Raw genomic sequence first — 19,579 nt, 5'->3', positions numbered from 1 at the left:
CTCGACGTTTTTTACGATGAGCGCCGATTCTCTGAGGCCGATGGGCCGAGTGGCCGGGCCTTCACGCCCGTTTGAACACGGCAGCAAACACACCTGCTTGCTGCCATCGTGAAACGGGCGCCAGATGCCCTCCGCCGCCCCGCAAGATCAAGCCACCACGTCTTGCGGGGCGGCTAAGGGAAAAGACGCCAACTGCGCATGCTCGGGTTGGCGTTGTCCAGCCTGCGTATGCGCGGCTGACGTCATCGGCCGCGTCAGCTGGCGTGACATTTGGCATGCGGCCTTGACGACCGTCGTCAAGGCTGCGCCGCCGTGACGCACGGGGCCGCGCTCCTAGCCCCGCCCGGGGGGGGAGAATCGGCCCCGTAAGTGGGCGTGAAGGCTGCCGTGGGTCACGGCCTGTCTCACGGCAGCCTTTACGATTCTCCGCATTTGCGGAGAATCTCACCCTCTGTGTCAATGCATGGACACATTCTGATCTATGCTTGGATACATTTTGTTTCTCCGTCTCTGTACTCTTTCTTAAATTGCTTTCTTTTTTGTTGCAAAGGAACTAAATGACCCGTGAACTTGGTTGTGAACTTTGTTCAACTACTTTGAAGGTTAGTGACTTACTCTTCAGTGGGCTGATCCTCACTGCTCTCAGTTTCTTCACACACCTTCTGTAGTCTGTCAGAAAAAGAGAGACCCATCACTCAGGGGAAATAATGGTTTGCCAATTTGCCCTGTCAGTTTTTCACGGTGGGAATACAGTCCCCTCCAGATTAACTCTTCGCTTTGAAGGAGTAACATGTGCTATGGATAGATGGGAGGCTACAGCCATACTGAACTTGAGTTTCCAGAAATAATTTGATAAGGTTCCAGGTCAAAGATTATTGCAAAAGCTAAAAGCTCATGGTGTTGTGGGTAACATACAGGGCCGGCCCAAGGTACCGGCAACTCGGGCAGTCGCCCGGGGCGCCATGTGCTAGGGGGCGCCAGACTCGGGTCCCGCGCATGCGCAGTTGGGCCGGTGCCAACCAGCGCATGCGCGGTGGCCGCCCTCCCCCAGGGCGCCCCCCCCCCCGCCCCCCCCCCCCCTCCGGCCGCCCCCCCCCCTCCGGCCCCCCCCCTCCGTTCCCGCCCCCGCCCCCTCCTCGGCCCCGCCCCCCACCTCAGCCCCACCCCCTGCCTCGGCCCCGCCCCCTCGGCCCCGCCCCCCTAGGCCCCCCCCCCCCCCCCCCCCCCCCCCCCCCCCCCCCGAAGGGCGCTGAAGTTCAGCTTGCCCGGGGCGCCAGCAACCCTAGGGCTGGCGCTGGTAACATATTAGTCTGGATTGAAGATTGGCTGGCTGATAGAAAACTGAGTAAGCATAAATTCTGCGAGGAATTGAACATGAAAATAGGATGTTATACTTTAGTTACACAGGGATTGGAGAGACTGCATCTCGAATACTGTGCATAGCATTGGTCTCCTTATTTAAGGAAGGATATAAACATGGAGGCGAGACAACGGTTTACGAGATTGATACCTGGATTGACTGGGTTGCCTTATGAGGATAGATTGGAAATATTGGGCTTGTTTTCACTCTGGTTCAGAAGAGTGACTTGGTTGAAGTATACAAAATCTTGAACGGTGTTGACAAGGTGGATATTGGAAGGATGTTTCCTCTTGAGGGTGAGTCGAGAATTAGGGGGCATTTTTTGAAATTAGGGAACGCCCGCATGGGACAGGGATGCAAATCCTGTCCAAACACCCCCCACCCACCAACCTCGGACATGATAGATAGGTTCTTGATCAATTAGGGCATCAGGGGGTTATGGGGAGAAGGCAGGAGATTGGGAATGAGAAAAATATCAGCCGTGATTGAATGACGGAGCAGATTCGATGGGCTGAGTGGCCTAATTCTGCTCCCAGGTCTTATGGTCTTATGGTCTGATGCCTGAAACATGTGGACATGGTTCGCTGGCCTCCCCACCCACACCTATCATCCACCCCTGGAAAGAAAAGACTCATCCTGGACACCATCATGTGGACCCTGTTTACCACTTTGAACTGGATGAAACTTAGCCTCGCACACGATGAGGATGCATTAACCCTCTGCAAAGCCTCACCATACTCCAGCCTCCCAACCCCCACCTAACCTCCTCCACCTGGGCATTCCCTCTCTTCAACAGCTCCCCATAGATATCCAAAACCTTGCCCTCTCCTATTTCCTCCTCGGAGAGGAGTTTATCCTGGAGCCCCAGCGGTGTCAGTGCCAGAAACAAAGGCACCTCCTTCCTCCTGAAGTCCCTAACCTGCAGTACCTGAACCCATTCCCCTTCAGCAACTGATATGTTCTTCTTCCGATGTTCTTCTGATATGGACTTCTTCCATCGGGCAGGAGATACAGAAGTCTGAGAACACGCACGAACAGACTCAAAAACAGCTTCTTCCCCACTGTCACCAGACTCCTAAATGACCCTCTTATTGACTGACCTCATTAACACTACACCCTGCATGCTTCAACCGATGCCAATGCTTATGTAGTTACATTGTATATCTTGTGTTGCCCTATTATGTATTCTCATGTATTTTCTTGAATTTTGTTTAATTCCCTTTTCTTCCATGTACTGAATGATCTGTTGAGCTGCTTGCAGAAAAATACTTTTCACTGTACCTCGGTACACGTGACACGAAACAAATCCAATCCAATCCAATCCAATATGTCCCCTCCAGCTCCTTCAGGTCTGCAAACTTCCCTTCAACAAACAAATCCCGAAAGTATTCTGCCCCCAAACCCGGAACCTCGCATCCAACTCCACAGCACAGATTATCTGATGTAAAAGATCTCACAACACTACTTAAACAAGAGTAGGGAGTTGCCTTTATCACCAATCCTCCCTCAACCACCGCCACCAAAATCAGATTTACTGCTCTTAACCACACTGCACTTTACAGTCAGTCCCAGATTGTTTGCTGTCTTTAACCACAAGCACCAGGGATGGTACCTTGGAAAATAATAAATGGGATGAAAAGCACTGAGGCATGTAGTGCTTGATGGCAACTTCTTAATCACAGTATTTAAAATTAGTTAAAATAAGACCTCTAGAGGCATATATTGACTGGAAGATTTGAATAAACCAAAAAATGGACACCTTGGATTGGATTGGATTTGTTTATTGTCACGTGTACCAAGGTACAGTGAAAAGTATTTTTCTGCGAGCAGCTCAACAGATCATTAAGTACATGGGAAGAAAAGGGAATAAAAGAAAATACATAATAGGGCAACACAAGGTACACAATGTAACTACATAAACACTGGCATTGGATGAAGCATCCAGGGTGTAGTGTTAATGAGGTCAGTCCATAAGAGGAGTCCATTTAGGAGTCTGGTTACAGCGGGGAAGAAGCTGTTTTTGAGTCTGCTCGTGCATTTTCTCAGACTTTTGTATCTCCTGCCCAATGGAAGAAGTTGGAAGAGTGAGTAAGCAGGGTGGGAGGGGTCTTTGATTATGCTGCCCACTTTTCCCAGGCAGCGGGAGGTGTAGATGGAGTCAATGGATGGGAGGCAGGTTCGTGTGATGGGCTGGGCTGTGTTCACAACTCTCTGAAGTTTCTTGCGGTCCTGGGCCGAGGAGTTGCCATAACAGGCTGTGATGCAGCCAGATAGGGTGCTTTCTACCTGTGTTAACTGTGGTGATCCTCGCCTGTGTGTGTGTACATGTACCACCAGGGGGCAGCGCGAGGACAAATAGGAGGAACGCCGGAGCTCCGCCTTCGGCCAGTTGGAGCTAGAGGGTTGGAGAGACAAGAGGTGGAACTCAACTGTGGAGATGCAAGTCTTTTGGGCCTAGTTGCAGACAAGTAAAGCAGTATATTTTCAAGTACCACTGTAGTTTATTGTGGGGCACAATAAAGCATCAGTTAACCTAGAGACGACTTCGAGCATTCTTTTAAGAAGTCAAACATGGTACAGGAGTGGCTTCTCTGAACAAAAGGAACCAGCAAACAGAAAAAAAAAGCAACAACAACAGGCAGGCCACCAGACTCTGCAGCCTCTCACCTCCAGACGACCTTCTGCAATGATGGAACACAAGCTACTTACAGGGCCAATGCGCACTACAGGTAATCTACATTCCAACTGGAAAATGTTTAAACAACAGTTTGAGATGCATTTGTTAGCTCTGGACTTACATACAGTCGCTGATGACAGAAAAATTGCACATTTGGTCACAATGGGTGGCGAGCAGGTGTTAAATACATATAACTCTTTCACATATGCTGATGCTGCAGACAAAACTAAGTATGACGTGGTAATTGCGAAATTTGATGAACACTGGAAGTCTCAATCCAGTGAGATCCTTGAAAGGTACACCCTGCGTAGCAGACTCCAAAACCACGGGGAGACTATCTCCCACTTTGTGACAGACCTACGCTTGCTGGCACAAGGCTGCAACTTTGGTGTTTTGGCAAACTCACTCATTAGAGATCAGCTAATCTTTGGTCTTGCTGATACAAATCTGAGAGATTCTCTGTTACTACAAAGCGATTTAACACTCAAAACTACCATAGATAAATGTTTGTTACATGAGCAGAAAAAGCAGCAGGTACACGAGTTGTTTGAAAAGCATTCATTGAAAGACACTCACCACGAGGCAGATATAAAGATGGTGGCTTCCCCTCACAGGTCGTCTGTTCCCTTCTCCAGGCCGTCTCTTCCGTTCTCCGGCCCGTCTGCGCATGCGCACCGTCCTGAAAGACGCGATCCCGGAAGTGATCGGCATGCGCATGCGCACTACTCGCAATACCGGCCCTGGAATGAAAACCGCACGGCGCATGCGCGAACGCAACATGCGCATGACGTCATGACGTGTTATTGTTGCGGCTCCTCCCACTTAAAAGGGCAATGTCCAGCTCAAGGAAAAAAGTGCAGAAAGTGTTTAAAAATGAATCACTTCGCCTCCCAATGTCAGTCTACAGCAAAATTTCACTCCTCAATGCCACGGCACGGGAACATGAAGGTCCGCACAGTTGATGTCATGAACACTCAGGCACCCGATGACAATTATTCCGACCATGAGGAATTCAACTCCTGGGAGCACAAGTACAGCATTGGAATTATTAATGCCACAGCGGAACCACAGGACCTGACGACAAAACCTCGTCACGTGCATGCCATCAATTCGGCAAGCGAATGGACTGCCATGGTGCACGTAAATAACTTCCCCATCACCTTCAAACTGGACACGGGAGCCTCAGCAAACTTGCTGACGAGCAAAGATCTCGCATCCGTCCCAGGGACGCACGAGGTGTTACCTGCAGCATGCAAGCTCACTGACTACAACGGCAACCAGATCGTCTCAAAGGGATCATGCCACCTACGAGTTGCCAACCAAACAGTCATGACAGAACTCCGCTTTGAAATTGTAGAGGACAAAAAGTCCTCACTGCTCGGTGCTCAAGCCTGCAAGGATTTGCGGCTGATTCAGCGGATTTTCATGAACACGGCTGCAGCATCACGAATTGCCGAGGACATACAACTGCTACTCAGCGACTACCCTGACGTCTTCTCGGGCATCGGCACACTGCCCTATACGTACAAGATCCTGCTCAAACAGAATGCCATACCGGTCATTCATGCCCCACGGAGGGTGCCGGCTCCATTGCGGGACAAGTTAAAAGCCGAACTTCAGCGTCTCCAAACTCGAGGTGTCATCTCAAGCGTCACACAGCCGACTGACTGGGTCAGCTCGCTGGTGTGCGTCAAGAAGCCGTCGGGTGCACTCCGGATCTGTCTAGATCCCAAGGACCTCAATAAGAACATTCGCAGGGAACACTACCCTATTCCCAAGCGCGAGGAGATCACGAGCGAAATGGCACAAGCTCGAATCTTCACCAAACTGGATGCATCACAGGGGTTCTGGCAAATGCAGCTCGATGAGTCCAGCCGCCTGCTGTGCACCTTCAACACGCCGTTTGGAAGGTACTGCTATAATCGGATGCCCTTCGGCATCATATCGGCATCGGAAATATTTCACAGGGTTATGGAGCAGATGGTAGAAGGCATCGAAGGCGTCCGTGTCTATGTGGATGACATCATAATATGGTCCACGACAGAGGAAGACCATATTGCGAGGGTGAAGCAAGTCTTCCAGCGGATCCACCAGTATGGACTGAAGCTCAACCAAGCCAAGTGCACTTTCGCACAGTCCTCTCTGACCTTCCTGGGCGACACTATATCCGAGCATGGGGTGACGCCGGACGCTGAGAAGATCGCTGCGATTCAGGGCATGCAGCGACCACAGGACAAGAAAGCGGTTTTAAGGTTCCTCGGATTCGTCAACTTCCTTGGTAAATTCATATCGAACTTGGCAGCACGGACAACGGCGTTGAGGAACGTGACAAGGAAGGACACGGAGTTTGCCTGGACCCAAGCTCACCAAGATGAATGGGATGATCTGAGACACCAGTTGATGGCAGCTCCAACGCTCGCATTTTTTGACCCGGCAAAACCTACCAAGATCTCCACTGACGCCAGTCAATATGGAATTGGTGCTGTGCTCCTACAACAGAACGACCAGTCGGACTGGGTCCCAGTGGCTTACGCCTCACGGGCAATGACTGTCACAGAGTGCAGGTATGCACAGATAGAAAAGGAGTGCCTAGGGCTAATCACAGGGGTGACCAAATTCCACCACTATGTGTACGGTCTCCCCACTTTTCTCGTGGAAACGGATCATAGGCCGCTGGTCAATATCATCGACAAGGACCTAAATGATATGACACCGCGCCTACAACGCATGATGATGAAGTTGCGAAGGTACGACTTCACGCTGGTCTACACCCCTGGCAAGGACCTTGTGATAGCTGACACACTATCACGAGCCATGGACGCTGACAACCCGCCACCGGCTTCCATCAATGATGTGGAAGCTCATGCACAGTGGTGCAAGGAGACGCTCCCGGCAACGGACGAAAGGCTGCAGCAAATTCGTCAGGCAACACAGGAGGATGCTACCCTCCTCCAAGTCTTACACAACCTGCAACATGGCTGGCCAAAGGGGCGGTGCCCACAGTTCCAAAATGTGAGGACTGAACTATCCGTGGTCGATGGCATCATACTACGAAACGACAGGATCGTCATTCCTACGGCTCTCCGGGCGGACATCCTTCACAGGATTCATGAGGGGCACCTTGGTGCCGAAAAGTGCAAAAGGAGAGCGCGACAATCTGTTTACTGGCCAGGGATTAACGAGGACATTACAAACATGGTGCTCACTTGTGACACGTGCCAAAGACATCGACCGGCGCAATGCAAGGAGCCACTGCAGCAGCATGAGATGGCCACGTTACCATGGGACAAAGTGGGCATTGACTTGTTCCACTCCATGGGCCGCAACTATGTTCTGATCATTGACTATTACTCCAACTTTCCGGAAGTCCTGCAACTCCCGGATCTCACAGCCGCAGCCGTCATCAAGGCCTGCAGAGAAACTTTCTCCAGGCATGGCATCCCACGGACGGTCATGTCCGACAATGGTCCTTGCTTTGCCAGCTGGGAGTGGACGGACTTCGCCAAGATTTACAATTTCCAGCATATAACGTCGAGTCCACACTTTCCGCAATCAAATGGCAGGGTGGAGAAAGGTGTCCACATAGTTAAACAACTCATCAGCAAGGCTGAGGACTCGAAATCCGACGTACACTTGGCCCTCTTGTCGTACCGATCGTCACCTTTGAGCTCGGGACTATCACCAGCTCAGATGCTTTTCAACAGGGACGTACGGACAACATTACCAGCGCTACAATTCACCAATCCTGATCACTCGCCTGTCCTGGATAAAATGCGTCACCAACGTCAAGTGCAAAAGCAGCACTATGACCAGCAGGCCAAGGTACTGCAGCCGTTGGCCAGCAACGACACGGTGAGGTTGCGAAACCCGGCTGGAGGATGGTCCAAAATGGCCGTGGTCCTTCGCCAAACATCGCCGCGGTCCTACATCGTTCGGTTGGACGCTGGGACAATGATTCGACGAAATCGGAGAGACCTTCTTAAAGTCACACCTCGACCACGGGTCTTTCCGACTCTTGATCGGCAGGACACGCTGGACCTACAGGACGCTGTCATGCATCATCCTGACACTCCAGCAGCAGATGTCCACATGGACACAGACGACCCTGGATCTCCATGCCCACTCAGGAGGTCCACTCGGATCAGACGTGCACCTGACCGTCTGAACCTGTAAACATGGACTGACACATGCATGGCCCTGCCCTGTTGTATATATATGTATATAAACCTAACTGTTACATTTGTGTTTTGTTACAGCTCTGCAGCTAAGAAAAAAAAAAAAAAAAAAAAGAGTGAAAAAGGGGGATGTGGTGATCCTCGCCTGTGTGTGTGTACATGTACCACCAGGGGGCAGCGTGAGGACAAATAGGAGGAACGCCGGAGCTCCGCCTTTGGCCAGTTGGAGCTAGAGGGTTGGTGAGACAAGAGGTGGAACTCAACTGTGGAGATGCAAGTCTTTTGGGCCTAGTTGCAGACAAGTAAAGCAGTATATTTTCAAGTACCACTGTAGTTTATTGTGGGGCACAATAAAGCATCAGTTAACCTAGAGACGACTTCGAGCATTCTTTTAAGAAGTCAAACATTAACTAATGCATTTAAAGAAAGGACTTGAGGTTATTAAAACTTCCATATTACCCTTAGTATGTCTCAGAGGAGAACCAATGATTGTTTTGTTTAATGTGTAAATATGGCAACTAATGTATACACTGTGAAGTTCCACAAAAAGAACTTTTGGGCAGCACGGTAGCACAAGTGGATAGCACTGTGGCTTCACAGCGCCAGGGTCCCAGGTTCGATTCCCCACTGGATCACTGTCTGTGCGGAGTCTGCACATTCCCCCCGTGTCTGCGTGGGTTTCCTCTGGGTGCTCCGGTTGCCTCCCACAGTCCAAAGATGTGTAGGTTAGGTGGATTGGCCATGATAAATTGCCCTTAGTGACCAAAAAGGTTAGGAGGGGTTATTGGGTTATGGGGATAGGGTGGAAGTGAGGGCTTAAGTGGGTCAGTGCAGACTCGATGGGCTGAATGGCCTCCTTCTGCATTGTATGTTCTATGTTCTATGAAACTGAGATACTGCAACTGATCAGAAAATATGATTTCAGTGGTTTATAGATAATTATTGGCCAGGTCGCCAGGAGAGCTCTGCTGTTATTTTTCAGAAAGTGCTATTGGAAAGTCTGAAAGATCATCTGAAAGAGAGCATGGGGATTGCGCAAGCCTGCAAACCAGGTATCTAATATGATGCTATGAGGTTTCTGCTCGGAAGGTTAAGCTAACGTTACCCCCAGCATCGCTGACAATGCAGCATTTTACTGTCAGTTTTGACTTTGTGAAGTCCTGAAATGGATTTGAACTGACAACCTTCAGCTGCAGAGGCGTGAAAGCTACCCGTGAGACAAGCTATCACTTCTTTAGCTTGTGCAAAGCACTGTGTGGATTATTTGGAATGGCCGAAGTTCCTCTTTCTGTGCTATAATATTCAATAACTCTATTTGATTATCATGCTGGAAAATATGTGCACAGCAAATTAGCAGCAACTCCAGAACTTGTGAGCTGCATTTCAAACACGCGCATGATTTCAGGTCTGCAAACGCAAAAGCACACTGGCTCCAACACTGCATTCACACAGATTCCCATTGGTAATCTAACAGGAGACGAAAGGAATTCCTCAAACACACCACAGAGATGTGCTGTAAGCAGGTTGTACACTGTTTCTATTGGGGTGTTTTGGTGGAGGGGGACGTTTTGCTGGGCTCCTGACAGAATTGTGGCATCAACTAACAAAGACACCCCCCCCCCCCCCCCCCCCACCCCCCATCAATACAATAAACCGACAAGGTAACAATTTGTATGTGTCTAGAAAGATTGCACCCACTTCATATATTCACACAACTGGATAGAAATCACCACATTAGCTGCTGGATGTTTACAGCTTTCATTAAAATAAATGGGTTAATCCCTCTGTTAAAATAGTGGGTAGCGGAACGTTATTTGTCCTCTAATATCACAGTCATTCTCAGACTTATTTCTACAAGGCAGTGGTGTTGGGTAAAAGTGTTGGTGAAGAAGCAATTAGTTTGGCTGTTCAATAAGAGCATTATAACAGCGGCTCTTGTGTTCTGTGATGTAACCATTGTAATGATGTGCACAGAACATATAGTTGTTTAACTATAAAGATGATTTATTAATAAGCACTTGGAAAAGATAACCAATGAACTACAGTACAGATGATAGCTACTAAATGAATCCAGTGAATTCTCCTGGAGCTACTCCAAGTGCGACTGTCTTATTGTACATCTTATTACCAACTGGCAGGTGTCTTAAGTCACATGATAAATCTCTATCGCCACCAGCTGGTTGGAGGCCACATTGCTAACTATATACAGAGTTGTGTACAGGCGTATCACCACAATTCTCATACGCAAATTGACAATTACTCTACCTTAATGTTGTCTCAGGTTACACTTGGGTGGGATTGGAGCCTTCATTATGGTCTCAGTTACTTTTGATATGTCACTGCAGCCCCAGCCTGTTTTCAGAAGGACTTAGTCTTTCTGCCAAGTGTGATAGATCCTGCAAAAGGCTGTAAATGCCAGGCTAATGAAATAAGGGTATCGAGAATAGAGGACAAAAACGGGTAAATGGAACTGAGGGTTGAGGCCCAGATCTAATTGAATAACAAAACAGGTTTAAGGTGCTGAATGTGTGTCTCTTGTCACTGTGTGCAGGTGCAACTTGCCTTGTATCGGATAAAGTTCCCAAACTTCACATCTCCCTGTGTATCCACCACTTCAAAAGCACTTACTCCGCATCCACGTCCTGCTCCTCGGTGATACTCCACAGCTGCCTGCAGAAATTACAAGTAACAATAGTCTGAAGTACCACAATAGTCGGAGAACCACTCTGCTGCTATTTTGAAAAACATTACTGGAAGAATAAAGGTTTAAGGATTTTAAGGACACAGCTTAATCAGCTGATAAAGCTCCGTACAGAGGGTACTGCCTGATCCCAGGCCAAGATAGAATTGGAATTCCAATGGCCATTAACATACAATTACCTGCAAATCATAATCCACTTTTTCCACAACCAATCTGCTACTTGTGGATACAGTGCGATTGCCTTCTCGCAATCATTGCCTGGCATCAGGACAGTCTAAATTTCTGACACAAGCTCGTTGCTTGGGACCCACAGAGGATGTAAGCACACTACCGGACATGTACATATGGCACCCAGAGAACATGTGACTGCCTTCACTCATTACCTAACACACACATAGCACTGAGAAAGGCTGCCCGTTAAATGAAAGGCACAGGCTCACTACCTACACAGAGCTCCTAATCAAAATACACTGACTGGTACAAACAGAGCTCAGACTGACTGGTGCCCAAAGACCACAGATGACTGGTACACACAGAGCTCAGAGTGATTGGTACCCACAGAGCTCAGAGTGATTGGTACACAGAGCTCAGAGTGATTGGTACACACAGAGCACAGACTGATTGGTACACAGAGCACAGACTGATTGGTACACACAGAGCTCAGAGTGATTGGTACACACAGAGCACAGACTGATTGGTACACACAGAGCTCAGAGTGATTGGTACACACAGAGCACAGACTGATTGGTACACACAGAGCACAGACTGATTGGTACACACAGAGATCAGAGTGATTGGTACACACAGAGCACAGACTGATTGGTACACACAGAGCACAGACTGATTGGTACACACAGAGCTCAGAGTGATTGGTACACACAGAGCACAGACTGATTGGTACACACAGAGCTCAGAGTGATTGGTACACACAGAGCTCAGAGTGATTGGTACACACAGAGCTCAGAGTGATTGGTACACACAGAGCTCAGAGTGATTGGTACACACAGAGATCAGAGTGATTGGTACACACAGAGCACAGACTGATTGGTACACACAGAGCACAGACTGATTGGTACACACAGAGCTCAGAGTGATTGGTACACACAGAGCACAGACTGATTGGTACACACAGAGCTCAGAGTGATTGGTACACACAGAGCACAGACTGATTGGTACACACAGAGCACAGACTGATTGGTACACACAGAGATCAGAGTGATTGGTACACACAGAGCACAGGCTGATTGGTACACAGAGCTCAGAGTGATTGGTACACACAGAGCTCAGAGTGATTGGTACACAGAGCACAGGCTGATTGGTACACAGAGCTCAGAGTGATTGGTACACACAGAGCTCAGACTGATTGGTACACAGAGCTCAGACTGATTGGTACACAGAGCTCAGAGTGATTGGTACACACAGAGCTCAGAGTGATTGGTACACACAGAGCACAGACTGATTGGTACACACAGAGCTCAGACTGATTGGTACACAGAGCTCAGAGTGATTGGTACACACAGAGCACAGACTGATTGGTACACACAGAGCTCAGAGTGATTGGTACACACAGAGCACAGACTGATTGGTACACACAGAGCACAGACTGATTGGTACACAGAGCTCAGAGTGATTGGTACACACAGAGCTCAGAGTGATTGGTACACACAGAGCACAGACTGATTGGTACACACAGAGCACAGACTGATTGGTACACACAGAGCACAGGCTGATTGGTACACACAGAGCACAGACTGATTGGTACACAGAGCTCAGACTGATTGGTACACACAGAGCACAGACTGATTGGTACACAGAGCACAGACTGATTGGTACACACAGAGCACAGACTGATTGGTACACACAGAGCACAGACTGATTGGTACACAGAGCACAGACTGATTGGTACACACAGAGCACAGGCTGATTGGTACACACAGAGCACAGACTGATTGGTACACACAGAGCACAGGCTGATTGGTACACACAGAGCACAGGCTGATTGGTACACACAGAGCACAGACTGATTGGTACACACAGAGCACAGACTGATTGGTACACACAGAGCACAGGCTGATTGGTACACACAGAGCACAGACTGATTGGTACACACAGAGCACAGGCTGATTGGTACACACAGAGCACAGACTGATTGGTACACACAGAGCACAGACTGATTGGTACACAGAGCACAGACTGATTGGTACACACAGAGCACAGACTGATTGGTACACACAGAGCACAGACTGATTGGTACACAGAGCACAGGCTGATTGGTACACAAAGAACTCAGACTGATTGGTACACACAGAGCACAGACTGATTGGTACACACAGAGCACAGACTGATTGGTACACACAGAGCACAGGCTGATTGGTACACACAGAGCACAGACTGATTGGTACACACAGAACTCAGACTGATTGGTACACACAGAGCACAGACTGATTGGTACACAAGGAGCTCAGACTGATTGGTACACACAGAGCTCAGACTGATTGGTACACACAGAGCACAGACTGATTGGTACACACAGAACTCAGACTGATTGGTACACACAGAGCACAGACTGATTGGTACACATGGAGCTCAGACTGATTGGTACACACAGAGCACAGACTGATTGGTACACATGGAGCTCAGACTGATTGGTACACAGAGCACAGACTGATTGGTACACAAAGAACTCAGACTGATTGGTACACACAGAGCACAGACTGATTGGTACACATGGAGCTCAGACTGATTGGTACACACAGAGCACAGACTGATTGGTACACATGGAGCTCAGACTGATTGGTACACAGAGCACAGACTGATTGGTACACACAGAGCACAGACTGATTGGTACACACAGAGCACAGGCTGATTGGTACACACAGAGCACAGACTGATTGGTACACACAGAGCACAGACTGATTGGTACACAGAGCACAGACTGATTGGTACACACAGAGCACAGACTGATTGGTACACACAGAGCACAGACTGATTGGTACACAGAGCACAGGCTGATTGGTACACAAAGAACTCAGACTGATTGGTACACACAGAGCACAGACTGATTGGTACACACAGAGCACAGACTGATTGGTACACACAGAGCACAGGCTGATTGGTACACACAGAGCACAGACTGATTGGTACACACAGAACTCAGACTGATTGGTACACACAGAGCACAGACTGATTGGTACACAAGGAGCTCAGACTGATTGGTACACACAGAGCTCAGACTGATTGGTACACACAGAGCACAGACTGATTGGTACACACAGAACTCAGACTGATTGGTACACACAGAGCACAGACTGATTGGTACACATGGAGCTCAGACTGATTGGTACACACAGAGCACAGACTGATTGGTACACATGGAGCTCAGACTGATTGGTACACAGAGCACAGACTGATTGGTACACAAAGAACTCAGACTGATTGGTACACACAGAGCACAGACTGATTGGTACACATGGAGCTCAGACTGATTGGTACACACAGAGCACAGACTGATTGGTACACATGGAGCTCAGACTGATTGGTACACAGAGCACAGACTGATTGGTACACACAGAGCTCAGAGTGATTGGTACACACAGAGCACAGACTGATTGGTACACACAGAGCACAGACTGATTGGTACACAGAGCACAGACTGATTGGTACACACAGAGCTCAGAGTGATTGGTACACACAGAGCACAGACTGATTGGTACACACAGAGCACAGGCTGATTGGTACACACAGAGCACAGACTGATTGGTACACACAGAGCACAGACTGATTGGTACACACAGAGCTCAGAGTGATTGGTACACACAGAGCACAGACTGATTGGTACACACAGAGCACAGGCTGATTGGTACACACAGAGCACAGACTGATTGGTACACACAGAGCACAGACTGATTGGTACACACAGAGCACAGGCTGATTGGTACACACAGAGCACAGACTGATTGGTACACACAGAGCACAGGCTGATTGGTACACAGAGCTCAGACTGATTGGTACACACAGAGCACAGACTGATTGGTACACAGAGCTCAGACTGATTGGTACACACAGAGCACAGGCTGATTGGTACACACAGAGCACAGGCTGATTGGTACACATGGAGCTCAGACTGATTGGTACACACAGAGCACAGATTGATTGGTACACACAGAGCACAGACTGATTGGTACACACAGAGCACAGGCTGAATTCTTTGCAGTTACAGTAAATTATTTACCTTTCATCATCCATTTCTGGTGCCCCGTCACTTTGGTTCCCAGAGCAGCAGTAGTGGGAAAGTAAACACAGTTATGAGGGAAAAGAATAAGAAATCATCTAATTTCAGTGAGTTTAACTCACTGCCACCTCTCTTCCAGGAATGCCTACCCTGAAGAAGTACTTCGCTTCTCTCCGACAGGATTTCCGTAAGTCCCTCCCTTACTATCCTACTTCACTGCTTTCCACTTCTCTCTTAGTGTTGGACAAGGTATTTACCAAGACTCGCTTCCACAGCCATATTTCCTTCCTCAGTGACTGTCTTCGTCTCCGACTTACTCCAAGGGGATTTCAACTTAAATTTCACCCTGCATGTAACCTCCAGGATTACAGGTACCTCCAGGATATACAACATTCTTCCAACCGCTGCTCTCGCCGCATCCTGGAAGCCACACTCAGTTCCATGCGGCGCCACATGAAGGCACTCGACATCTCTTTCCAACAGCACCGTCTTACTCTCTCTCAAAGCTGTCCCTGCCCCAGTTTCATTTCATCCTTCGCATCATTCGACGTCTTAACAAGAATCTTTTCCTGTTTCTTACAAATGGTGAGGAACGCAAGCTTCAACAACTCATCAACACCACAGCCCATCCCAGACCCTCCACCAGTCCCAATCCCTCGTACCCTATTTCTCCCAGTATCAACACCACTGCCCATCCCAGGCCCTCCACCAGTCCCAATCCCTTGTACTCCATTTCTCCCAGTATCAACACCACTGCCCATCCCAGGCCCTCCACCAGTCCCAATCCCTCGTACTCCATTTCTCCCAGTATCAACACCACAGCCCATCCCAGACCCTCCACCAGTCCCAATCCCTCGTACTCCATTTCTTCCAGTATCAACACCACTGCCCATCCCAGGCCCCCCACCAGTCCTAATCCCACGTACTCCATTTCTCCCAGCCCTAGCCCTTGCCGCGTGTTCACCATACCCTCTGACCTTCCCCTCTCTGAGGCTGAGCGTGCTGTTCTCAGCAAAGGACTCAGCTTTGTACCCTTACGTCCCCCACCTCAATGAATTCCGGGCTCGACATGATGTTGAACTCTTCTTTCGTCGCCTTCGTCTCCGTGCCCACTTCTTTGGGCAAGAATCCTCCCCCCGTTCCACTGATCCTTTCATATGCCTCCAACATTCTGCCTCCAAGTGGACCCTCCCCCGCCGGGGCAATTACCTGCCCTTCATCATTTCATTGAGAACTGTCGACGGGACATTGGCCGTCTTAATTTTTCTGCCCCCCTCACCCATTCCAACCTCTCTCCTTCTGAACTTTCTGCTCTTCACTCTGTCAGGTCTAACCCCGACTTTGTCATCAAACCTGCCGACAAAAGGGGTGCTGTTGGCGTCTGGCGCACTGACCTCTACCTCGCAGAGGCTGAGCGCCAACTCTCCGATACTTCCTCTTACCTCCCCCTGGACCATGACCAGACCACTGAACATTAAACCATTATCTCCAACACCGTTAGTGACCTCATTTCCTCCGGATGCCTTCCCCCTATGGCTTCCAACCTCATAGTCCCCCAACCCCGGACAGCCTGCTTTTACCTACTTCCCAAAATCCACAAAAAGGACTGTCCCGGCAGGCCCATTGTGTCAGCATGCGCCTGCCCCACCAAACTTATTTCCTCTTATCTCGACTCCATCCTCACTCCTCTGGTCCATTCCCTCCCCACCTACATCCGGGATTCCTCTGATGCCCTGCGTCATATTGACAGCTTCCAGTTCGCGGGCCCTAACCGCATTCTATTCACGATGGATGTGCAATCCCTCTACACCTCCATCTCACACCAGGACGGTCTGAGAGCTCTTTGCTTCTTTCTCGAAAAGAGACCCAGACAATTCCCATCCACCACCACTCTCCTCCGCCTGGATGAACTCGTTCTATCTCTCAACAACTTCTCCTTTAACTCATCTCACTTTCTCCAAATCAAAGGTGTAGCAATGGGTACCCGCATGGGTCCTAACTATGCTTGCCTTTTTATGGGGTATGTGGAACATTATTTGTTCCAGGCCTATCCTGTCCCCCTGCCACAACTCCTTTACCGATACATTGATGACTATTTTGGTGCCGCGTCATGCTCTCGCCCGGACCTGGAAAAATTCATCAACTTCGCTTCCAGTTTCCATCCCTCCATCACTTTCACCTGGTCCATCTCAGACACTTCCCTTCCCTTCCTTGATCTTTCTGTCTCCATTTCCGGCAATAGTCTATCCACTAATATCCACTACAAGCCCACTGACTCCCACAGCTATCTGGACTACAGCTCTTCGCACCCTACACCTTGCCATTTTAACAAAAGACCCTGCTCCCATGCCCACATGTCTGTTCTTGGCCTGCTGCAATGTTCCAGTGAAGCGCAACGCAGACTGGAGGAACAACACCTCATCTTCCGGTTAGGCACGCTACAGCCTTCCGGCCTGAACATCGAATTCAACAACTTCAGATGATCAACCCCACCTCGACCCATTTGTTTTCATTTCATTTTAACTGTCTTTTACCATTTCTTTCTTTCCTGCACCTTTCCTGCACCTTTCTCCTCTTTGCTTCCCCCTTCCCCTCCCCCCACACCTACAGTTCATCCTCTGAGGTTAGTTTCCCTGCTGTTTGACCTTTCACATCTTTTGTCCTCTCTGGGGACTGCCATTAGCACCCTTTCCCCTTGGTTTCTGTGGCCATTAGCACCCGGTTTCCCTGGGTTTCTGTGGCTATGATTCATCTTTCATTCTCCCTCCACAGTATAAATATTTTGCACTCTCTCTTTCTGTTAGCTTTGACAAAGAGTCATCGGACTCGAAACGTTAGCTCTTTTCTCTCCCTACAGATGCTGCCAGACTTGCTGAGATTTTCCAGCATTGTCCCTTTCGTATCTAATTTCAGTGATAGCTACCAGAATAGCAACTTCAGTCAGGCACTTAAGATGGTGGGGGGCGGGTGGGGAGGGTGGGGGCGGTGACAAAGGGAGGAGGGGAAAGGGTGTGCCAAAAAGGAACAACATGTAAATTGTGAATAATAACCGTTTCAGTTATCTCCTCTGCGGTATAAAAATATAGATTTCAATAAAAAACGTTTACAAAACAAAATAAACTTTACTCCCTGACACCATGGCGCCACTTACACACCCTGGTACTGTTGCCAGGGCCTGCTGCTTATATGCCAAATCTCAAAATGTCTTCGTAAGAGCTGGAATATCCTTAGATGTGTGAGTGACATCTGGAAGTTCCATTCAACCACTGCTATGTTGCTTGTTATGGCCATTGTTGTTTTTGAGACTCGTATTAATAAATTCACCTGAGGAAGGAGCAGTGCTCTGAAAGCTAGTGTTTGAAACAAACTTGTTGGACTTTAACCTGGTGTTGTAAGATTTCTTACTGTGCTCACCCCAGTCCAACGCCGGCATCTCCACATCATGTATTAATAGGCACTCTTCACTGCACAATTAGGGATCTGTTGATTCGGTAATTAGTCAGGGAACACACGGAAAAAGTCAACTTCCAGGTGCCCAAGTAGGTAGGGAAAGATTGGAAATCGAACACTCATAGAGTGGCTAGTTTCTGGGGATCTTGGACAAGGGGTCCTGCACACCATTGTCCGACATCACCAGGCAGGTTTCCAGCATCTACCATGAATTCAAGCAGAATTCAGAACTTTTTGTTTTTGCTATGGGCTTCATACCTCGTGATTTAAATGATGAAGACTCTTTGGGGCTTGAGACAGACAGTCTGTATTTGTAAGCAACTCTTAAAGGCTCCCTTGGTTAGCGAATAAATCAAAAGATTATTTTATCGCAATATTTGCCCCTTATTATAGTTGCCTTTGATAGCACCTGTCTTGATGCAGTTGTCTTTTTTAACATTGGTTCTTACTCTCAGTTCATTATAATGTTTAATAAATCTCCTTTTTTGCCGGACAGCATTGAAGAATCATTTAAATGGAAGTAGATGTGGGGGTATTTACACAATGAAGATAGTACCTTTGTGTCACCACTGTTACTTCAGTGACTACGGTTTCTTTTGTGAGCTGTGCCATTGCCTCACACTCGCTTGTTTGTGTTTCAGCATCAAGGTATTGAAGGTCTTCATCCCAGTCATTCCTTCCAACATCTTCCAACTCCATCTCCTTTGGAAGTGGAACTGGAAATGTAAAACTTTTTATAGTGATTTACAGGGCCTTGAAAATCACAGGGACTAATCGAAGTTATACATTGGTTTAGCACAAGGCTAAATAGCTGGCTTTTAAAGCAGAACAAGGCAGGCCAGCAGCGCGGGTTCAATTCCCGTACCAGCTTCCCCGAACAGGCGCCGGAATGTGGTGACTAGGGGCTTGTCACAGTAACTTGAAAAAAATGAAATTGAAAATCGCTTATTGTCACGAGTAGGCTTCAAATGGAGTTACTGTGAAA

The 19,579-nt window shown here is 48.5% G+C and overlaps 1 protein-coding gene and 1 long non-coding RNA gene across 15 annotated transcripts in view; one reads left to right on the top strand and one right to left on the bottom strand.

Annotated features, from left to right (window-relative positions):
- LOC119971451 (cyclic nucleotide-gated cation channel beta-3-like) overlaps positions 1–19,579 on the bottom strand; it is a 284,057-nt gene that overhangs the window by 173,715 nt on the left and 90,763 nt on the right. For 7 of the 14 annotated variants that reach the window (XM_038806991.1, XM_038806994.1, XM_038806996.1 and 4 more), the window contains exons 17-20: positions 19,151–19,310; positions 15,145–15,189; positions 10,841–10,882; positions 616–669 (exon numbers count right to left, since the gene is read on the bottom strand). In XM_038806991.1, coding sequence (XP_038662919.1) covers positions 616–669; positions 10,841–10,882; positions 15,145–15,189; positions 19,151–19,310 — 301 coding nt within the window. The remainder of the gene's footprint in view (positions 1–615; positions 670–10,840; positions 10,883–15,144; positions 15,190–19,150; positions 19,311–19,579) is intronic. The other 7 variants (XM_038806995.1, XM_038807002.1, XM_038807005.1 and 4 more) reach the window with 3 other exon arrangements.
- LOC119971453 lies at positions 3,821–8,582 on the top strand. The gene is made up of 2 exons (XR_005461836.1): positions 3,821–4,089; positions 8,294–8,582. It is a non-coding gene; the product is annotated as an uncharacterized LOC119971453 (long non-coding RNA).

This window comes from Scyliorhinus canicula, chromosome 9, assembly GCF_902713615.1.
Source record: "Scyliorhinus canicula chromosome 9, sScyCan1.1, whole genome shotgun sequence".
NCBI classification, from domain to species: Eukaryota; Metazoa; Chordata; class Chondrichthyes; order Carcharhiniformes; family Scyliorhinidae; genus Scyliorhinus; species Scyliorhinus canicula.
The sequence above is the reverse complement of the archived record's forward strand: the minus strand, read 5'-3'. Positions and strand labels throughout refer to the sequence as shown.